Consider the following 22,448-nt stretch of genomic DNA (forward strand, 5'->3'; position numbering starts at 1 on the left):
GTACACAATGTTTGCCTTGACTCTTTCGGCTTGACTTGAATTTATTTATGTATTGAAGGATGTTCAGTAAAAAAAAAAAACTAAATCCATTTAATGAGTCAAGACAGATGTTTAGAAGCAACAAGTCACAAGAGGCCGTGCCTTACAGTTAAGGGGATGTTTTTTATAATCCAATGTTTTGTTGCTTTTAGTTCATTAGGCCCTGAGCACCGATGGTGAGAGGACCCTATGTGAATGGCTCCGTTTATTTCTGTTAGCTTTCGAGGCTATCTACATGCTGGCGAATAAGTTACGGTCAGATGTTTGCAATGTTTTCCTTCTCTCTCTCTCTCCCCCGTTCTTCTGGATCTGGTAGAATCTGGCTCTCTGCACGGCGTCTCTGATGTACATACTGAGCCGAGACCGGCTGAATATGGATCTAGACCGTTCCTGTCTGGAGCTGATGATCAGGCTGCTGGAACTAGAGCAGGATGACTCTGTAGCGGACCAGTTAACAGCTAAAGAGATGAGCCGTGTTAAAGAGAAGATCCGCAAACTCTGTGAAACAGTCCACAACAAGCATCTGGACCTGGAGAACATCACAGTGAGTGACTCCTGTATGAAGGTAAAGGAGTAGCAAAACTCGAAAGCATGTAGATGTGAATTTGAGAACTTTTATAATGTAAATTTTAGCGTACAAGTACGATTATTTACTCACAGCTCCAATGTGAAAACCTGTAAGTTGAATGTTGAGATGTACAAGGACAAATGTTTATTGTACAAGTTCTCAAATTCGCATCTACATGCTCTCGAGTTTTGCTACTCTTTTACCTTCATACTCCTGTTTCTCACATTTACATGTCAGAACCGAACCAGAAAACCCATGAATTTTTGAGAAGAAATGTACTTCGTCACCTTGGCTTTGTTCAGACAGGCAGCAGAAATCTCTTTTGTTTTTAGTTGTTTGTAGTCTGAACAGCGAAGAAAGCTTAGGAAATCAAATGCTGTCTTTGCTACTTGGGCTTTTTATTTCAGAAAGTGTTTTTCTTTATAAACATTGCATATTTCAGTTCAAGTCTCATATGCTCACCAAGGCTGCTTTTATTTGATGGAAAAAAATACAATAAAGACAGAAAGATCAAAATGACGAAATTATAAATGCTTTTATTGTATTTGTCTTTTGGGGTTTATTCCAGAACTTACAGGTCTTTCAGAAAAAAGTTTCTATTTATGTCATAATTGCTGCGTTGGTTTTAAAATCAAAACTTTTTGAAAAGACTGTTTTTCTTTAAATAAAAGCCAAAAGCCAGCTTTTTTGGAGTTTTTACTTTGTATGCACATCTGCTTGAATGCAATTCTCCAAACTGTTTCTTTCTGCATCTCAGACAGGTCACTTAGCAATGGAAACGCTACTCTCTCTGACGTCAAAGCGAGCTGGAGACTGGTTTAAGGAGGAGCTACGCTTACTTGGGGGACTGGACCACATCGTAGATAAAGGTACCCTACTTGAGTATATCTGTATTTGATTTGTACAATTGTTAAAGGGTCATGAAACCCCCCTCTTTCAGCTCAAGTCTAGCTCACAATCTTTTTGAAAAATGCAACTTAAATGGGCATGGATGGCTGTGAGAAGAAGGGACGGGAGTGGGTGTGGTATGGCACGGCAGGGGATAGGGGGGAACTGTCATCGCCAGTGGCCCATGCATATCGACTGTCACTAAAAATCAGTGGTAAAACGTGAGGAAATTCTAGAATTTTTTTTATAGCTGGCAAAGTTAAAGTCTAATGAAATACACTGACACTTTATTATTGTCCCTTCAAAAGTAACTGAATGCCCTGCTACGTAATTCTATTTAAAACATATTAATGTACATGTGTAATTATAATGTAAAAACGATCCGGGTTACATTTTAGACACACACATACCTCTGAAGGGATAGAAAAGTCCTTGGGACCACATTACTCGCAAGACGTAACTTGCATTGGTCGTTAACGAGGCCGAAGTCCACCATTCTCCAGTTCTTGAAGCAAAAATGTTTGCTGCACACATATGATTTAGATTTGTTTGTGGTTTATGGCCAACCACCCACCTGGAGCCAGAGTCTAGCCCTGGCAGCATCGCGTGGAAACATATTCAACACACTTGAACTTTTGCATCACAAAAACAAACACTTGCGTCCCATGATTGGTTCTCTCATCTACTACGCGTTATCACAGTTTGACATGTCTGTCATTGGAAAGGTCCACGTGGTGTCATGAATAATTAAGAGACAGTGTCTTCTCACAGGATATTAAAAACTCAGTCTCACTCATAATTATGAGACACCGATGAGTCATCAAAGGGTGGATACGATGAAGATTTTAAACCCGGAAGACGAAAACAGCGGGAAAAAACTAAAATTTAACCATTTTCACCCTACTATTAAATCTAACAGATGCTAACATTGTCTTCAATGGTGTTCAACACACATACCTCTGTTAAAATCTCAGAAAATTTGGTTTAGGGTTTCATGACCCTTTAATTTTTTTTGGTTTTTTTGCCTTTAGTGAAAGAGTGTGTGGAGAACTTAAGTAAAGAAGAAGATAAAGAGAGTCTGGTGGCGTCACTCTGGGGAGCGGAGCGCTGCTTACGAGTTCTGGAGAGTGTGAGTTGACACCAGATTAATAATTTGAATTGATTTCCTTTAAAGAAAGACTTGCAATAATTAGATAACCTGCAGTAATTAAATTATAGCATGGACTTTATTGACAATTTTATATGTAATTATGCAGCAGGCCGACAGTCTTCTGGTGTTGGTGAGATACACTGTGGATCTGATCAGATTTTAGAAATCGCACCAAACATGATTAAATTATGTGAAATTTAATAAATGCAGAAATTCACTAATTAACAGCTTTAAATTTTTTTTACTGCAAGTTAACATTACCTTTGACAGCCCTTGAAGAAAAGGCTTATTTCGGTGCGCAATTTATTTAAAACACATTTCTCTTTCACACCCAGGTTACACTTCACAACCTCGAGAACCAGGCTTATCTGATTGCCTACAAGGAATCCCAGCTCATAGTGTCCTCAGCAAGGTGTGTGTGTGTGATGATATGGAAAGTGTAGTCACAGTGTTGCTTTGTGTGGCAGGACGGTTGTCATTCTGAGGTTGTGCTTTGTGCGTGTGTAGGGGCCTTCAGCATTGTGAGCAGATGATACAGCGTTACAGCCGAGAGGTCCCTTCATCAAGCTCCGCCCTCCCGCACAGTAGTCATAGCAACGTGGGCAAGGCTGTGGAGGATTGCATGAGAGCCGTTATCGGAGTTCTGCTCAACCTCACACATGATAACGGTGAGACGTGCAACAAAGAATTTAAGCCTTGCTCAACACATACTGGAGAATGAAGCAATATAAAATAACTGTAATTGTATTAATGTAATAAAAAGAATGTAATGTAACGCTCTCTGTGACCCCTCAGAGTGGGGCAGCACTAAAACAGGTGAGCAGGATGGCCTCCTACTGACGGCTCTGGACTGCGTTCTTAAGGTCCCGCGTTATTTGCCTCAGGAGCAGAGATTCGACATCCGTGTCCTGGTGAGATGGCGCTTTGCTTTTTCTAAAAAATAATCATATAAGTTAAGGTAGTTGGTCTATTAGATGTTTTTCAAACGTCCTATAATTTATCACAATGAATCACACCTGACATTTTTGTAATCATAAATATATTTTATGATTGAATGATACAAATATGTAAAATATCAAATATTTAAAATACTGTCTTTGATAAATATTAAGTATTTGTTTAATTTGTTAATGGCTGGGTACATGTGGGCCATCCTTAGTTTGCTGCTCTTGCATCACGTGAAAATGGATGATGCGATAATTATTTTAATGCGTTAAAACTGCAAATATTAAGTTGTTATCAGTTATGTAAACATCGCTTCAAGTACTAAGGTAACTATTAAAGTAAACAGGTTTTAATATAAAATGACATGCATTGAAAATGTAATAAAAAGAAAAACAAATGACAATGAATAAAAACAGCAGAACAGAAATGCAAGTGAATACAACAGTGCTTAATGTTTTTTAGATGTATGAAGTTAAACGTCGAAACATTGAAAAAATTGTTTTGTTCTTATGTATCATCATTTACATGAACTGAAGCCAACTGTCAGAGTTTGTACTACTGACTGGTATTGTTATTTAGCATAGTGTGCTCAGTACTAAAGTGCTGGTGTCAGGACGTGTGCCGAAAGTTGAATGTGAATGGGTGTACGCAGGGTCTTGGTCTGCTGATAAATCTGGTGGAGTACAGTGCCAGAAACAGACACTGTCTGGTGGAGATGGAGCTGGACTTGAGCTACCAGATGGAGACGGGGGTACACGTGAAGACGGAGAACGACGTGAAGACAGAAGGAGAGGAGGAGAGTAAGACGGAGGATGATAAAACAGAGGGCGAGAAGGGATCTACGACACTAAAGTCGTCAAACGCCCTGGCTGCTCTGGTTCAGGTGACTAGCAGGACTCTCCACAATTGACCTTCGAGATGGCCTGCTTCAAGTGTTTATCCTCAAATCTGATAAATATTAGCCACTTAATACAAGTGTTTCTATGTGTGCAGCTCTTCCTTGAACGGGAGCAAGCAGCTGTGCTAGCTGAGGCGCAGACTGATGATCTCATAAGTGAGGCGCCCAAACCTCAGGCAGACCAGAGCGGAGAGTGGAAGGAAACATCCGGAGAGATCCAGTGGGTCGCCTCGGAAACCAATGACACAAATGAAACAAATGACAAGAAAGAGGAGGAGGAAGAGGAGCTCGACCTCAATAAAGGTAACAATTATTCACTGATGAATTGACGATATATAACAAACCCTATTCATGACTTGTTTGGATTTAACTTGGTGCAGTCACATTTACAGTGATTTCGATAGAAATCTGTGATTATCTGAAATTTCTCATAAGGGAAAAATATTTCCCAACACAGATTTCACATAGGGTTCAGGTGTATTGTGTGAATTCACCGTATTGACCAACAGAATGCTGCTTGGTTTGAAAGTGATTTCTGTGTAAGTGGTGCTTCACAATCACTACACCATTGACAGTGGACAATGAACCTTTTTATTGGCAGAATTTCACTGAAACTTCTCTAATGTGACTGCACCTTAACTGACATTAAATTGTTATATGAAATTATTCATGAAGGCTCCATAAACAAAATACTTTTTTCCTATTCTTTTGTATTCTGCTGTGTGGGTCAAAATGGGTAGCAAGATGGGTCATGGAGTGTGTAGTAAAAAAAAAGTTTTTTTGATGCAAGACTTTATTGAAAGCGGTTTACTTCTGTCAGACGCAGTTAAGTAAAGTGTTGTCCTGATTCAGTATCTGTTGTCAGATGAGATGTTGTCAGGCTATATGTCAGTGTCATTATTCTAACATTATTTTTTTAGATAAAAAGTAAAACTAGATAAGGTAGTTTTTTTAGATAAAAAGTCTCTTGCCTCAAAAATGAGCTACCATTTTTAATAAATACGTTTGCTTGGTTCAAATTCCTAAAAATTTGGGTTTCAGCTTAATGATCATGTGAAAATGAGGGTCCCATGACAAAACCAGTTGAGAACCGGTTGTTTACTAAAGGGCAAGCTTTTATGCTAATTTCCTTTCTTTCTTTTTCAGCCCTGCAGCATGCTGGGAAACACATGGAGGACAGCATTGTGGCGTCATACTCAGCTCTTCTGCTTGGGTGTCTATGTCAGGAGAGTCCGGTGAGCATCACTTCCTGTCACTCTAGGTGTTTTAAAGTTGGTTAGTTTTGAACCAAAAAGAATTTTATTTTTTTGACCTTGATCAACAAACAATATTTAAAATAAACCAAATTTCTACGAATTGGTTACTTTATTGCAGTTGTTTAATATAAAATAATAATTTTCATAAGTATTCAATATTGTATAGAAGTATTTTGTAGATGTAACTTCAGCTGTGTGGAATGGGTCTCTTTGTAAAACTGCTCCTTCAGAGTTTTCCTTCAGAATTTCCCTCTTTTGCTGCATTCATCTGACCATTATAAAGCCCAAAGTATACTTTGGCCGTCCACGTTTGTCCATGTGATGTAATTGTTTGTCATCAGCGCATGTATGTGTGACTTGAACGCTTGAAAACAGAGTCCACTAGATAGTGCTGAACTCGTCTTTCCGCGCTCACGCCCAAAGGAGTATACTTTGAAAGGCTAGCATGCTTAACTGTGCGTGAGACGGAGCGGAACGCAAAAAATGAAGTCTACCCAGGCCTTAAGCCTTCATGGGTCTGATTCAGAGAAGCATGTCTACAGCATGATGATGTCACCACCGGTGTGTTTCTGATTATGCTCAGTGTGTAGCTTACACATGACATTATGTTTAGTCTGATGGCCAAAAACTTGACATTGATCTCATCAGTCTACAGAACCGTCTCCAGCTGGATTTCAGAGTCTCCCACATGCTTTCTGGGAAGCTCTATTCGACATTTTTTAACAGTGTCTTTCTCCTTACCACTTTCCAATAAAGCTGTGAGTGGTGCAGCACCTCGGTAACGGTTCTGCACAACCTCTCGCATTTCTTCCACTGAAGCTTGTAGCTCCCTCAGGGTCGTCATGGGTGGATTTACAGCTGTGTCAATACTCCATTTCTTACCTGATCTAACAGCACTCCCAGGGATGTTCAGTGATTTCCAAATCTTGTATTCATCCCCTGCCTTGTGCTTTTCAATTACCTTTTCGTGGAGATACTTGGAGTGTTCTTTTTATCTTCACGGTCTATGATCTGCCACAATAACGACTCACCAGAAGTTGAACCTTGCAGATAGATGTTTATTTGTACTAATCAATTGAAACACTGACTACACAGTTGATCATACCACTGATAATTTAGGTTATTTATTTGTTTTACATTTATTGTATTTTTCTGTTGATCAGTGACAAAAAAGCAAAATTAAGTCTGCAAAATCAGTGTCGTAAAATACAAATTCCAAGGGTGTCTTGTGGAAGATCACCAAAGTGTGGAAAATACACACTGCCATTTGGGGGTCAAGGTTTTTTTTTTTACTTTAAATTAATAGCTTTATTCAGCAAGAATGTGTTTAATTGATCAAAGTAAATACATTTCTTATGTTACATTTTAAAATTTCTGATTTGGGGTTGTATATATATATATATATATATATATATATATATATATATATATATATAAAACAACCCCAAATCAGAAATTTTAAAATGCAATAAAATCAAGAATCTTTTATTTGTTCATTCTTTTTAACCTTTTTTTTTAACTGACAAAAGTATAAAGAAAGGTTTTCCAATGTTTTCACTGACCAACATAATTGTATTTTGTAAATATGAACAAATTTTGATTTTGATGGCTGCAACACACCCCCAAAAAGTTGGGACAGAGACATGTTTACCACTGTGTCACATCACCTTTCCTTTTAATTACACTTTTTAATCATTTGGGAGTTGAGGATACTAATTGTTGGAGTTTTGCTAGTGGAATATTTGCCCAATCTTGTCTGATACAAGACAGCCGCTCAACAGTCTGTGGTCATCATTGCCTGATTCTCCTTTTCATGATGGGTCATACATTTTCCTTAAGAGACAGATCTGGACTGCATTAAACAGACAGGCACATCCCTTCTATGGTGCAAAGTGTCTAGAAACCACTCAGTTTTAGCATGTGCAGAATGAGGCCTGGCATTGTCTTGCTTCCCAGGAAAGATGTCATCTTGATGGCAGTTTATGTCTCTGTACAATCCAAATATATGCCTCCATGTCAATGGTACCCTCACAATAATGCAAGTTACCCATACCGTTTGCAATGATGCACCTCAATACCAGCACAGATGTTTGCTTTTGCACCTGTCACTGGTGAAAGTCCGGTTGGTCCCTTTCGTTCTTTGGGACTGAGAACTCAATGTCCATTTTCTCCCAAAAACAAGCTGAAACATGGACTCATCTGACCACAGCACACATTTCCACTGTCTTCTAGACCATCTGAGATGAGCTCAGGCCCAGAGAACTCGCCGGCATCTCCACATAGAACTGTTGTAAAGCTTTCTCCTTGCGTAACAGAGATTCAAGAGGCATTTCTTGATGCAGCGTCAGACTGTTTAGTGAAAATGGTTTTCCAAATTACTCCTCAGGACATGTGGATGTATTTAACAGAGTAGCATGATGGTATCTTGTGCAATGCCATCTGAGGGCTCAAAGGTCACGCACATTCAACAGAGGTCTCCTGCCTTACCCAACACAGACTGAGATTTCTCTGGATTCCTTGAATCTTGTGACAATATTATGTATGGAAGATGATGAAAGGCATAAATGCTTTGCAATCTTGCATTGAGAAATGTGATTTTTTTAAATTGTTTGACCATTCTCTCAAGATATTTGCCACAAAGTGATGAGCCATGACCCATCTTTTCATAAAAAGACTGAGAAGCACTTTTACACCCAAACACGATTCCCTCAACTATTACTGTTTCAAAATAGTTGGATAATCTAATTTGGATAATCTTTTCACTTTTATTTGGTCTCTGTACCAACTTTTTTGGGGTGTGTTGCAGCCATCAAAATCAAAATTTGTTCATATTTACAAAATACAATTATGTTGGTCCGTGAAAACATTGGAAAACGTTTCTTTGTACTTTTGTCAGCTAATAAAAGGTTAAATAGAATGTACAAATCACAGATTCTTGATTTTATTGCATTTTACAAACTGTCCCAACTTTTTCTGATTTGGGTTATATATCAAATAAGTGTTTCTATTCATCAAATCCTGAAAAAAATATTAAACAGCACAACTATTTTCAACATTGAAAATAATAAATGTTTCTTGAGCACCAAATCAGCATATTCAAAATTATTTCTGAAGGATCATGTGACACTGAAGACTGGTTAATGATGCTAAGAATTCAGCTTTACCATCACAGGAATAAATTACATTTTAAAATAAATTTATATTAAATTAAAAGCAGTTATTTAAATTTTAGGAATATTTAGCAATATTAATGCTTTACTGTATTAAAAAAATTAATAAATGCAGCCTTAATGAGCATAAGAGATTTCTTTCAAAAACATAAAAAAAAACTTAACGACCTCAAACTTTTGAATGGTAGCATATGATAATGACATGAAGAATGAAAATGCAATTTATAATAATTGATGAATTTTTAAAAAATAGAGAATTAAAGCTGCAGTTGGGAGTTTTGAGAAAATGTTGACTTAGCCTGAAAATTTGAACAAGCACAACTTACAGGTCCAACCCTCTTGCTCTCTGCTACGCTACAGCCCTCCCTCCACAGCTCCTCCCCCACAGCGGAGCCTGCCGTGAACGCGCAGGCTAGTAAGCAGGACCACCGATGACGGCGGATTATAAACAGTTATGGAACATTCACTAATAGGGACGAAACATCAACAATATGCTTTACATTGACTATGGCCTGCCCATACTTTGACTACAAACTTGGTCCTCAAATCATTATGTATTTTGCAATACATGTAACTTTATGTTTATCTGTTCTGTGATGCACGTTCGTTATCCTGTTCGAACTCGTTCTTCCAAATGAACAAATCTTTTTTCGAGTCATTCGTTCGTTGAATGAACGAAATGACTCCGAAAAAGACTCGTTCAAAATGAACAAATCTTTTTTCGAGTCATTTCGTTCGTTGAATGAACGAAATGACTCGAAAAAAGATTCTTTCATTTGGATGAACGAGTTTGAACAGGAGAGTCACGAACGACGGTACGCGCTCGCGCTGTGCAAGAGAGGGGTGATCAGCGCGTACACGAGCGTGATTGACACTGCTAAGACATTCCTCCTGGCTCTGATTGGTTGTTTCTGACCGGGAGCGGTGTATTTCTGCAAATGGCAGTAGGACCACAGGGAGGAGCCAGAGGAGCTTGATTTTTTTCACAGATTATCTGTCTCATATTCTACTTTCAGGACATAATGAGAGTTTTAACAAATATTTGTTTACAAAACCTACCTACTGGAGCTTTAATACAACCAACATTACTTTTTTTGTTGAAAAAGTATTTAAATGTAATTAAAAATGTATCTTTTCTATCTCTTTCTTAGATGAATGTGAAAACCGTACGGGAAAATCTTCCTAAGGGAGATTTCTCTATCATGGCTGAAATGCTGAAGAAATTCCTTAATTTCATGAACCTGACGGTAAGTGCTACAATGATGTCAAACATTTTGCACCTTGCATTCCACATTTAAAAATGGCAAGTGTTACAATATTTTACTGACCTTTAAATATTACAGCATGACAAAAATTTACAACCCAGTTTGTAAGTAAAAGATGATTAATTGTAGTGCAAATTCTGTAGTGCACTTAACTTGCTTGTTGGGGATCATGAAAAAAGCATCAAAAAAGGGTTTCAGGGATCATAAACCACAATATTTTAAGATTTTTAAAGGGCCTATTGTAGGTTAGAGTACCCAGTGAGTCAATCTATAGAAAAATAAGGTAGGAACTAGATTTAAATATAAATATATACTTCTAAAACGCTATTAAGGCTTCTGGAATCGTTTTTGTGAGAAAGTTTTACTTCCGCATCAGAAAACCGTCTGATTGAAGTTCAGACACTGATGAAATTGTAAAGCCTAAATGTTTACTCGTATGATGGACCTCAGCCATATAATTATGAGCTTGCTATGAGCCGGGACAGGCCAGGATTAGACAGAACAACGTCAGAGGAGACTAACTGAGTTGTGGTTTGAGGAGAACAGGACAGGTGTCTTGGTGAGAGACCAGTCTTAGCTTATAGATATATCCACGTTAGCCGACGATAGCCTATGTATAACATTATGCTCAGATCACTATATTGTACAGATTCTTATCATGTATCAGGCAATAGTATTATTGGACGCTCCCAGGCACGGAAGATAGCACCATACTTTTTCTTGTTCAGAAACCTGTGAACTCGATGTCGATGTCGATGACAGGCCGTAATTCACAATAATTTACCATGACCATAAATTGAAATACAATAACCACTGAAAACACTCTGAATCACGACCGCTTCTACTGAATACCAGCCTACTCTGCACTGAGCAAACGCAGAGCCCGGCAGACGACTCTTGTGACGTAATATGACACGATTTTGAAAAAAAAAAAAAGTGTTTTTTCAACACGGTCAAGGAAACGGTCACGTTTTCTACTAGATGTGTGCCCTTATGTCTTGCACAACAATTTTATATCCTGCATTAACTTTTCATATGGTATTTTCATACAAGATTATATTAATTTTTTTGGGGGGGGGACCAGATATGCCCTATGAATCTGCAATATGCCCTTTAAATAAAAATGGTTGTCATTTAGAAATAAAAGGCATTTTTCCTACCCTGATTTTAGCCCCCTCATTTGAACACTCTGTTTGAAGGGGTGTAACTACTGTGAGACTTCTAACATCATTGCATGTGGAGAATGACATGTGGAACTCTCTCGACTTTGAGCATGTTTTAATTATTAGAGCTCTCAAGGTTAACTATTCGTGAGAAGTGTTGATTATAGCATTAAATTTAGATCTATAGCATCATATTTAGATTGTGGCATGAAAGGTTGCAGTGATGAGCATTGTAGTCGATCACAGACATGTTGAGCACATCAATGCATTGATCTTGTCTTTGCAACTCAATTTCTGCTCACTAACGAATGCTTTCATCATAACTAACAATGCAAAAACAATGTTAATAAGAGATTTGTGGATTATAACGGGAGTTTTGGCGAGTCCAAAACTAGCGCTGTTTGATTGACAGCTCCAGCAATTTTATAGGGAGCGTTCTTTGATCGCTTTCTATATAGAATTTAATCACGGTTTAAATAACAGATTATTTTCATCCTACTAAGGCAACATTCACACTGTCAGTCCAAATCCGATTATTTGTGTATCCAATTGGAATCGGATCTAAAATGTTTGACTGTCCACGTTCAGATTCGATTTGTGCTCTTTTGTTTTCCTTAAGATCTGCATTGGTTTCTATGGCAATGGTTTGTACTTATACGCCAATAACAACAACAACCGCAACATGGAGTGGTTTGCAATAGAGATGTTGTCTTATTTACAACATGGAAATAGCCGCCGTGCCGGACAACTGTGTCTTCTGAGGCAGTGGCAGAAGCGTAGGCTGGTATGCGTGCGCTTTATTCCGCAATTCCGCGCTGTCATCTCTGCCGATTTCAAATCCGCTATATTGTCATTTTTTGCTCTTCTAGCACTTTGCAACAACACAACATTGTTTCTGCAGTGACTTTCAGCATGTTTCCTATTGCAACGTCTGACTTCTATGTGGCGTGAGAAAGCCACATAAACTGCGAGAAATCCGATCAGAGCGGTCAGACTGAAACCGATTTCCAGAAATGCGATTTGAATAGGATTTCAAACCATATATGAATGTAGCTCGAAACGGATTTTTAGCCATTCACACAAGCTAAATCGGATCAGATTTCAATCAGACATGCACAAAAATCGGATTTGGACTGACAGTCTGAACATGGCCTAAGAGAAACAATGTGTAGTTGACCGTTTAGTCACTGGTTTGATTTACTGACACATAACCCGCTATAAACTATTTTGAGACAAAGAACATCGGACTGTACATGAATCATGTCATATCACTGGTAATTTGGGTTAGACACGTACACATAATCAGTACATAAAATACTAAACGATCTGTAACAAAGAAATAGCGATACAATATAGAAGGCACAGCATAATTTTTTTTAAATTTCAGTCCAAAAATTCAGTTTTTTTTTTTGTTTCATCCAGCATCAGAAAGATTAAGAAGCAACTCTTTTTCCACAACCTGGCACTGCACAACACACTCTTTGCACGCTTCAAAGGCACGTTTATTGCTCGATACAGTGTTAGCGCCACGTATGTTATTTACTTACTACCTGTCCTGCAAGAATCGGTGGGCGGGGCTTCAGCGATAACCATGTAGAAATAGGCGTTGATCTTGTTTTGCAGAGCCATCTTTCATCTATATATGACGTCATAAATGGGCACATTCCAAACCGAGTCGTTCTCTGGGCTTGGTTTCAATAAAAGCTGTTTTTGGACTAACAAGGAAGTTTTCAGTTCTGAAACTTACGGGATATTATAGGTCAAAAGCTCAAGGAAAATTGTATTTCTCAATTCATGACCCTTTAATGTGACCAGATCACAACCGGATAGCAATGTAATGCCTGGTGGCCATTGATACAAAATGTGTGGCTGTGCTCTGATATCTGGCCAATGAAATTTAAAATCGGTATTTTACTTGTCTCTTTTCTTTCCCATCACACCAGTGTTCTGTTGGAACCACAGGACAGAAATCTATCTCACGGGTGATTGATTATTTGGAGCACTGTTAGCAGAGGTGTCGCAGTTCCCCATCCTCCGTGGGATTAATCTGGACCTGGCAACGTGCCTTAGGCCCTTCAGGACAAGAGGCAGCAGTTCCGGTGGTAAAGGTGGTTAAGCGTCGCTACGGTCCCGTTGCCTGAGTGTCTCCCTGCAGAGACTTTTGTTTCCCCTCTTTCTTTTTGCTCGTTGTTACATTGTGTGTTTTTCAAATGCTGTCTTTCTCTCCCATGCTCTCTCTCACACTCTCACTCAGCTGTGTGTTTGCATTATATTTGGTTTTTGAAGCACTGATCCCCATGTAAAACAAAAACTAAGCTGTTTTGAAACAAGTGATTTTAAGCTAGTTGTCCTTGCTTGTATTGTAAAGATTTACACTAAACCTAGTAACTTATTGATATTTCAAACACTGAGGTCTGAGGCATTTTTCACAGTTTTAGGACTGACTGTTTGCACATGATGTTTGTTCAGACAGTGCAGTCGGTATCCAATGTATTTACATCAGTAATGATGTAAGCATTAGCACAATTGCAAAAGACTTTCTCATGCAGTAACTGATAATTGTAGAAACTGGAAACTCTGCCTCTTCTCAGGACATAATGGATGAATATACTGCGCCCAAAACTGGTGTTACAAACACTACCATTTAAACGTCTCTTATGCTAACCAAGGCTGCATTTATTTGATCAAAAATACAGTGATAAAACAGTGATAATTTAAAGAAGAAAATTGTTGCTCAAGAAATCTATATTATCAATGTTGAAAACAGTTGTGCTGCTTAATTTTCTGTCTGGAAACTTTTACTTTTTTTTTCAGGATTCTTTGATCAGCATTGAACAGCATTTATTTAAAATATAAATCTGTTTAAAATTATAGATGTCTTTACTGTCACTTCTTCATCAATTCAAATGCATCCTTGAGAAATGAAAGTATTAATTTCTTTGGAGAAAAAAAATCGTACAAACCCCAAACTTTTGAACGGTACATGTTGTATCCCAAATGACAAATATGTTCAAGTGCAGATCCGATCTGACCGTTCAAACAGATGCGTGCCACATGGATGTGGTGTAGATCAGGTTTTTGACTGCAAAAAAACAACCTCATCTGCAAAAAAAGGAAAAAAAATGTTTGCCGGTCTGAAGAAAGTCTAAGATACCTAATGAACCAAAGATAAACGCAAACATGGAAACAAGTTGAATTTTCTTGTCCTGCTTAAAGAATGATGTTTTTACGACAGTGTCATTGTTTCTTTCACATGTATTAAACCAAGCTATTATGATTCATTTCTTTTAAAATTACAGTGATAACAGTAAGCAAGAAGTTTTGATGATTTTTACCTGGATATGTGGGAAGGATTGTAGAGGGTTCTGGTTTCTTTGATCATCCTCTGGCTTCTGTTGTTTTAATTTATCTCCATGTGAAGAATCATCACATGACATTACCCATGATTTAAAAAAAAAAAAGATTTTTTTTCTTTTTTTAGTTTTTAATCCATTTTAGTTTTATAGTCTGGGCGGTGTGAGTCCAATTTTAATTAAGGCAGCACTTGAAAAGTGTTTTCAATGGGTTTTAGCGTGTTAATGAATGACTCATTCTCTGTTAATTTAATTATACTCTGATTTTAATATAATAGAACAATTGAGATTTATTGTTTTATAATTGTTTTTCTTTACTTTTTGATGTTATTCAGGTAAATGCTTCTCCTTTTCTTTTTTTTTTACTTTATCCCGTATGTCTGCAGAATGGCTGGAAGCTGCTGAAAGGTCTTGGACAGACCACAAAAAAAAGCAGTGCATCATTTTTCAGACTGAATTAAGCAAAAGTGTCCTCTATTCCTTTCAGATCTTTACTGAAGCAGAGCCATATGGAGTAGAGCTTGTTCTATTTTGTAAAACCTAAGCAAGTTTCACGACAAGTTCATTTACAGATCTCAAGTTTTCTTTTTTTCCCTTTTAATTGTGTATATATTTCTGTACATATTTAATGTTAGACTGCTAGAATACTTCCAAATCACCAAACCTGAATTTTGTTTATTTTATACTTCTCACCCCAACCACCTTTATTGCATTATTTTAGATAAAGGTAAAAGTACAATTACAAGAAATATATAAATATTATATATATATATATTAAAGGACAAACAATTTGTACCATTTTCCAGGATGTTGTCTTTGGTTACAATGTAAATAATTTTACCTTGAATAAATACTTGCTACTTTCAGTCCTTGTTGGCTGTTTTTTAACGTCTTCTGAGTGATTCCAACCTTGTTTAGAGATGTTTAGAGACTCCCTGGAATCTAAATATAAGGTTTTTGACTTAGTCATTACTTACAGCATCTTAGTGTACTAACAAAATTCACTGCTATAGATATATAGACAAATTTGTGCTTGCAAATCAGACCAAAAATATTGATGACATCCTGCGTAACAAAGATTTTTGTCAGATTAAATGTTCTCCATAATCTAAATATCACCTACAGCCTCCAGGGCTGTTATGTAAATATTTTTTAATGTATTTCTGATATTTTTTTAGCCTTGTTATAAAATCACTTTTATGTTCATAGCAATTTGTTTAAAATGTAGATAAAGGTTTTAAATCTAATGTAGATTTAAAGAAAATGATTGTCAAGTGTCATGCTGGGACTTCATGCACAACCACAGTGATTTACCACAACAACAACAAAAAAAGACATTCACATTTAAAAAGCAAAATCATTTTCGACAGAAAGTCATATCTCGTGATCTCTGAATAAATGTTGTCTTTAATGTGCTCAAGGCCTTTGTATAATATGTGCAGCCTTGTGAGCGCTACATGAGTCAGTGTGTGTATATATATATATTCTGACAGCTCAACTTGAAGGTCAGAATTGTATTGACACCCTTTAAAAATGTTTGAATATTTTTTGTCCTAAAGCACATCTGCGAGAAACCGATTTCTGCTGATTCTGTCACGATGCAAGATTGCCAAACAATCTGTTTCACCTTGTGACATTCTCAGTTTAAGTTCTGTTTTCGACAGTTGCCACAGCTTGTTTCCAGAAGAGGGCACTACTGCTCAGGTTCATGTCCTTCCGAAATGTTTTTTTTTTCTTCCTACAGGCTCTTTGTTTGACTGCTGATGGCTGATATGCTCACTATGAAGAACTTTTTAAAGTCCCTCGTGCTTTTCTGCTGAATACAATGACGCTGACGATTAATGCTATTCCACATCTTCAGATGAGTTTTTGATTAACAAACACTATAAAAGTAGTTTGCTTAAGAATCTTGACTCCACAATCCAATTTGAAACATTTGTCGATGTTAAAAAAAACAGGAGCTGTCTCTACCTAACAGTGCTGTGGAGTTCATGGCTGTCGGTGAGGACACTGATGTTCATTTTCTGAAAGCATCTAATCCTGACAAGGGGTTTCACTTTATTTTGATGGTCCCTTTAACACATTCTGTTGACTAAGTAGAGTGTTAGTCGAGTATTGGTAGGTTAGAATAAGTTCGCTTTAGATAAAAGTGTCTGCAAAATGAATAAATGTAAGTTGACATGTAGTTGCTTATAGTCAGTAGAATGTCTGTTGGGGGAGCATCAAAAAGTAAAGCGTTACCCTGATAAGACTCAGGAATACCTTTTACATCGCTGTGCAGAACAGAGAGGTTGAGGTTACAGCAGCAGGACTGTTGGATCAGATATTGTGCTGCGGGGCCAGAGGCTTGTTCTGCCCTGCTTCTTACTGGAGGATAACCTACTCCAGGGTTCAACAGTAGAAGTTCTCCCAGGCGCTGTTTGTTCTCTCTGTGAGTTTAAACAGGTCTGCGGGGAGTAGCGGCTGCGCTGTGTTTTCGTGTCATAGCAGTGACGTGTATGGATTTCTAGAGCTCTGTTAGGCGCATATTCTTGTGAAATATATTCTTGTGTGTGAAATCGTTTTATGTAGTGTGATGTCAGGTAAAACTGGGGCAGATAAGGCTGGAATGTCAGTTTTTTATACAATTCAATCACTGCCTGTTTTAGTAGGCCTTCTTGACATTCAACAGTAAGTTGCTTTTTAATTCCATATGGACCATATAGCCTACAGTCAGCCGGTCATTATCGCAAAATAAACCCAGACAGGGTGATCATCAGCCTATCAATTTGAAACTACTTGCAAGATAAATAAATATGTTGACATAATTATACAATATATGATAAAATTATACCTGCATAGCATTTCATATTCCAAAAAGAAAAACAGTACAAATACAACATAACACAAAAACTAGCCTAGTAACAACACTGCAGTAATATTAAAGTCACCATGAAATTTAAACTGACACTTCTTATTTTTTTATGGAATATTGCAGTATTCATTATAAATTATTTAACCGTGAACATCTTTTTTATTTTTAAATTCATGTGGCCTCGTAATCTTTAATTAAAATAACTTCCCCTCCTTCTTGCAGCGACATCTTTTCTCTTCTCTGATGACGTGTTTACTGGCAAGAGGGCGTGACAACCTGTCACTCGTGCCGCGTTCACCATGTCGTAATTACCGTAAAATAAAGCTCCGTATGCTTTCGAATCGCTCTCGCGGTTGATGTCATTCACCGATCGATCTGCACAGTGCCACATCAAATTCAAACTCACTTAAAATCTGCAGTGGTCAGGTTGTGCAAGTCGTAGCTCTCAGAAAAGTATGAGTATGCGCGTTGTAATTACAAGTTCATCAAGTACGTGAAGGCTTTTTACAGTTCAGAATCGTTACGGTAATTACGACATGGCGTAAACGCACGTTGATGAGATCACAGCAAAAGCAAACCACAACCATCAAATGATCGAGTCAATTGATGGACAAAATCTGGAAAAACCCACCCTTCCTATTATCTTGTTCCAGAAACCACTTCACTCGTCACAATAGGGAAGAAAAGACTATCGCAACTTCTTTTTCATGCCGACTTTAATACTGAAGTTCTCTGAGGTTGTTTTCGCAATCATTAAGCTACTTAACATAATCGCTAAGTTAAAGTAATCGTTAAGGGACTCCAAGGTGTGATAAAATACAGACATTAAAGTAGCGCTGAGAACATTATCATTCCGTTGAATGCCGTGATTGACCAATCAAAATCAAGCATTCCTGTGAGATATTAATGTGAGCTGTATCGTTGTTTCACCTCTCAGACAGTTTCTGAATAATGGTCATTGTATAGTCTGAGAAACCCTGTAACAAACATTATAACATGAATAATTTTCAATTAAAATAAATAATAGGCCTACAATGTTTTCTCGTATCTTTCTCAGGGATTTGACAACGACTAAAAAAGTGGCCCTTATAATATCCTGCATAAACAAATTAAATACTACTTTAGTTTTTATTTGAGATTTATTTTCTAAAACTTGAAAATCAGTCAATAAATTAATATCAGCCTATCTTAAAGCATCACTCCACAGAAAGTGATTTGTATAAATTAAAGGTTTTCATTAAAGAACTTCAAATATTTGTGAATGATTTCTTCTTAGGATTTAGTTGGTAAAACAGGTGTTTATCTCCATTTAGAAAAGGGAATCAATCACACATGTTTTCAAAGCAGATCTGATAAAGAGTATGTGGTCCTAATTAGAAATGTAGATACATCCGAGGTAATCGTGTCATTTAAGTGGATACAGACAGATCAATATGAGACATGCTGTTAAACAGTTGTCAATCACAGTAGACTACAGGCCTTCTGTCAAACATTTTGTCTCCCATTTAGTGAGTTTGTTGTGCCTTGCAGTTCATTCCTGGAACACTAGGGAAGCTGTTTCATTAATTAAAGATTTTGAGACATTAACTCTTGATTCTTGTTTTTAAACCCAAATATACTCAGAATTTATTATATATATATATTAAAAAACATTAACATTTCTACAGAATTTATGTAAGCTAAAGGAAGGTCAGCTTTTTGCACATATGGTCACACATGATCATCTGGTTTGGCACATTTTTTTAATTGTATTTTTAGTCAAATGGTTATACTGATAATATAATTAATAGTGGTGTCAAATCGATTAATCTTATCTGACATAAGTTTGTGTTTATATAATATATGTGTGTATATGGCTATATATATATATATATAGTATATATAAACACTACTGCACAAAAGTCTTAGGCACGTTATTATTTCCACCCAAAAAATGGTTTTAAGCAGTTTGCAGTAGAGTGTCAGTAGGAAATCAGTTTACATTTCCAAACATTCCTTTTGCCATTAATTGTAATCCAGCTAGATTTTTGTATGCACAAGAACAGCCGGTGCTCCACACGGAGATCTGATCTCACCATTATCGAGTCCATCTGGGATTACATAAAGAAACATTAAAAACTGAGACAGACTAAATCCAGAACTGTGGCAACGTCTCCAAGACGCTTAAAAGAAAACTTCTTGCAAAGATACAGTACAGTACTTTATGCTGTAAAGTGAGGATGCTTTTCAAAATAAGGCCATAAAAGATTTTATTTATCAATCAACTTCTATTAACTAAATCAAATCACTATTTGGTGTGACCACCCTTTGCGTTTAAAACAGCTTTTGTCCTTAGTTGGAAGAAAACAAAACTAGAGTTTTTTCGGATTTCATGGAAAGAGAGCACGATTGCATACAGAGAGGCCTTAAAAGCTGCTTGATCTGCTTATTTTTCAACCCTATTAGAAGAAAATAAACAAAACCCTAGGTATTTATTTGAAACAGTGGCTAAATTAACGAAAAATAAATCTTCAACCCCAGACGTTTCCAAGCAGCACAGCAGTAGTGACTTTATGAACTTCTTTACTTACAAGATTGATGATTATCAGGGAGAAGATTATAACTATTCAACCATCTACAGAGTATCGCATCAGGCAGTGCATTGTAGTCTCCCTGTGGAAAAATTTCATTCATTCATTGCTATAGGAGAGGAAGAATTGTCTAAACTCGTTAAATCATCTAAATCTACAACATGAATGTTAGACCCTATACCGACTAAGCTATTGAAAGAGATGCTTCCAGAGGTCATAGATCCTCTTCTTAATATCATTAATTCATCTTTGTCATTAGGATATGTACCAAAAATTTTTAAGCTGGCTATGATTAAACCGCTTGTTAAAAAATGCAACTTGATCCTGCAGAATGAGTCAATTACAGGCCGATTTTGAATATACCTTTTCTGTCAAAGATACTAGAAAAGGCAGTATCCTCACAACTGTGTTCCTTTTTAGAAAGAAATGGTATCTGCGAGGATTTTCAGTCAGGATTTAGACCGTACCATAGTACTGAGACAGCTCTCATCAGAGTCACAAATGATTTGCTCTTATCATCGGATCGTGGTTGTATCTCTCTATTAGTGTTACTCGATCTTAGTGCTGCATTTGATATCATTGACCACAACATTCTTTTAAATAGACTTGAAAATTATGTTGGCATTAGTGGAATTGCATTAGCATGGTTTAAATCACACTTATCTGACCATTATCAGTTTGTAGCAGTAAATGAAGAGATGTCCTATCGATCAAAAGTTCAGAATGGTGTACCACAAGGCTCAGTATAGGACCGTTGCTGTTTACTCTGTACATGCTACCCTTAGGAGATATCATTAGGAAGCATGGCATTAGTTTTCACTTTTATGCGGATGATGCTCAGCTCTATATTTCTTCACGCCCTGACGAAACCTACCAATTTACAATATTAACGGAATGCATAGCTGATATAAAAAACTGAATGACTAGTAATTTCCTACTACTTAATTCTGAAAAAACAGAGATGCTAATTATTGGACAAAAAACTTCCTCACATACTAACCTAGAATACTGTCTAACACTTGATGGCTGCTCTGTCAAGTCTTCGTCGTCGGTTAGGAACCTGGGTGTACTCTTTGATACCAATCTTTCATTTGAAAGTCACATATCTATCTGTAAAACCGCATTTTTCCATCTTAAAAATATATCTAAATTACACCATATGCTCTCAATGACAAATGCGGACCAGTTAGTTCATGCGTTTATGACATCAAGGCTAGATTATTGTAATGCTATTATGGGTGGTTGCCCTGCACACTTAATAAACAAACTACAGCTGGTCCAAAATGCAGCAGCTTCTTACCAGAACCAGGAAGTATGACCATATTAGCCCAGTTCTGTCAACACTGCGTTGGCTCCTTATTAAACATCGTATGAATTTTTAAATATTGCTGATTTCTTAGAAAGCACAAAATGGTTTAGCTCCCCAGTACTTCAGCGAGCTCTTAACGCATTATAGTCCTTCACGTCTATTGCGATCTCAAAATTCCGGCCGGTTGATAATACCTAGAATATCAAAATCGACTGCTGGCGTAAGATACTTTTCCTATTTAGCACAGTTTTGTGCTAGTCACTTTGGAAACAGTCTTCTTAACATTGTCAAGGGAAGCAGACAGTTCAAGTCAGTTCAAATCTAGACTAAAAACAGATCTCTTTGACCTAGCATACACATAACGCATTATAGACTTCTATAATTCAATGCTAGGCTGGATAGATTAGGTCAGCCGGAACTGGGAACACATTCCATAAATCCTGATGTACTTGTTACATCATAAGAAGGATGGCTTCTACGCTAATATTAGTCACTTTGTTCAACCTAAGGTTTACCGCAGTCCGCCGGATCCAGGCCGTATCCGGATCTGATGAAGGACCTGCGTCTAGACATGACGACAATGCAGTCCTGAAGTGTCAACTAGTCTCTCCAATGTGAAGGCCTCCTTCCCTTTACCTCTGTACAGACAAAACATTGTTGGGATAATTCTAGTTCACGTGGCTACGCGGAAGCAATACAAAATTCTGTATTATAAATTTTTCAAGAGTTGTACCTTGGAACCTATTTCATGGTTTGCGTTCTCGAGCCACCAGGCACTGTTTTGTGCAAATGAACGGCCAAATCGCATTAAGGGTTTTCTGTTAGATCGGTGTCGTGTAAGCTGGCCTTAAGTTAATAACTAATGATCGTTGCAACGGAAGTGAATTAATCAAAACTAACTTTAGCTAAACAATAACTTTATTCTAGAGCTGCTGTAAAACCAAAACAAATGTTACTTTAATTTCCCTTTATCACTGTAAAGCTGCTTTGAAACAATCTATATTGTTAAAAGCACCTTAT

General features: G+C 37.2%; 1 protein-coding gene across 6 annotated transcripts in view; it reads left to right on the top strand.

Annotated features, from left to right (window-relative positions):
* The window catches only part of wapla (WAPL cohesin release factor a), a 29,413-nt gene extending 14,790 nt beyond the window's left edge, over window positions 1-14,623 (top strand). For 4 of the 6 annotated variants that reach the window (XM_077239634.1, XM_077239633.1, XM_077239635.1 and 1 more), the window contains exons 10-20: window positions 356-583; window positions 1,365-1,476; window positions 2,527-2,624; window positions 2,981-3,057; window positions 3,153-3,313; window positions 3,441-3,556; window positions 4,243-4,473; window positions 4,584-4,791; window positions 5,635-5,723; window positions 10,066-10,161; window positions 13,286-14,623. In XM_077239634.1, the coding sequence (XP_077095749.1) occupies window positions 356-583; window positions 1,365-1,476; window positions 2,527-2,624; window positions 2,981-3,057; window positions 3,153-3,313; window positions 3,441-3,556; window positions 4,243-4,473; window positions 4,584-4,791; window positions 5,635-5,723; window positions 10,066-10,161; window positions 13,286-13,351 (1,482 nt within the window). In that variant the 3' untranslated portion in view covers window positions 13,352-14,623. Of the gene's footprint in view, window positions 1-355; window positions 605-1,364; window positions 1,477-2,526; window positions 2,625-2,980; window positions 3,058-3,152; window positions 3,314-3,440; window positions 3,557-4,242; window positions 4,474-4,583; window positions 4,792-5,634; window positions 5,724-10,065; window positions 10,162-13,285 lie in introns of all 6 variants that reach the window. The other 2 variants (XM_077239631.1, XM_077239632.1) reach the window with 1 other exon arrangement.
* The last annotated feature ends 7,825 nt before the right edge of the window (window positions 14,624-22,448 follow it).

The sequence above is a fragment of the Siphateles boraxobius genome, unplaced genomic scaffold (genome assembly GCF_051911475.1).
Source record: "Siphateles boraxobius isolate OS27281-9 unplaced genomic scaffold, OSU_SipBor_1 22, whole genome shotgun sequence".
NCBI classification, from domain to species: Eukaryota; Metazoa; Chordata; class Actinopteri; order Cypriniformes; family Leuciscidae; genus Siphateles; species Siphateles boraxobius.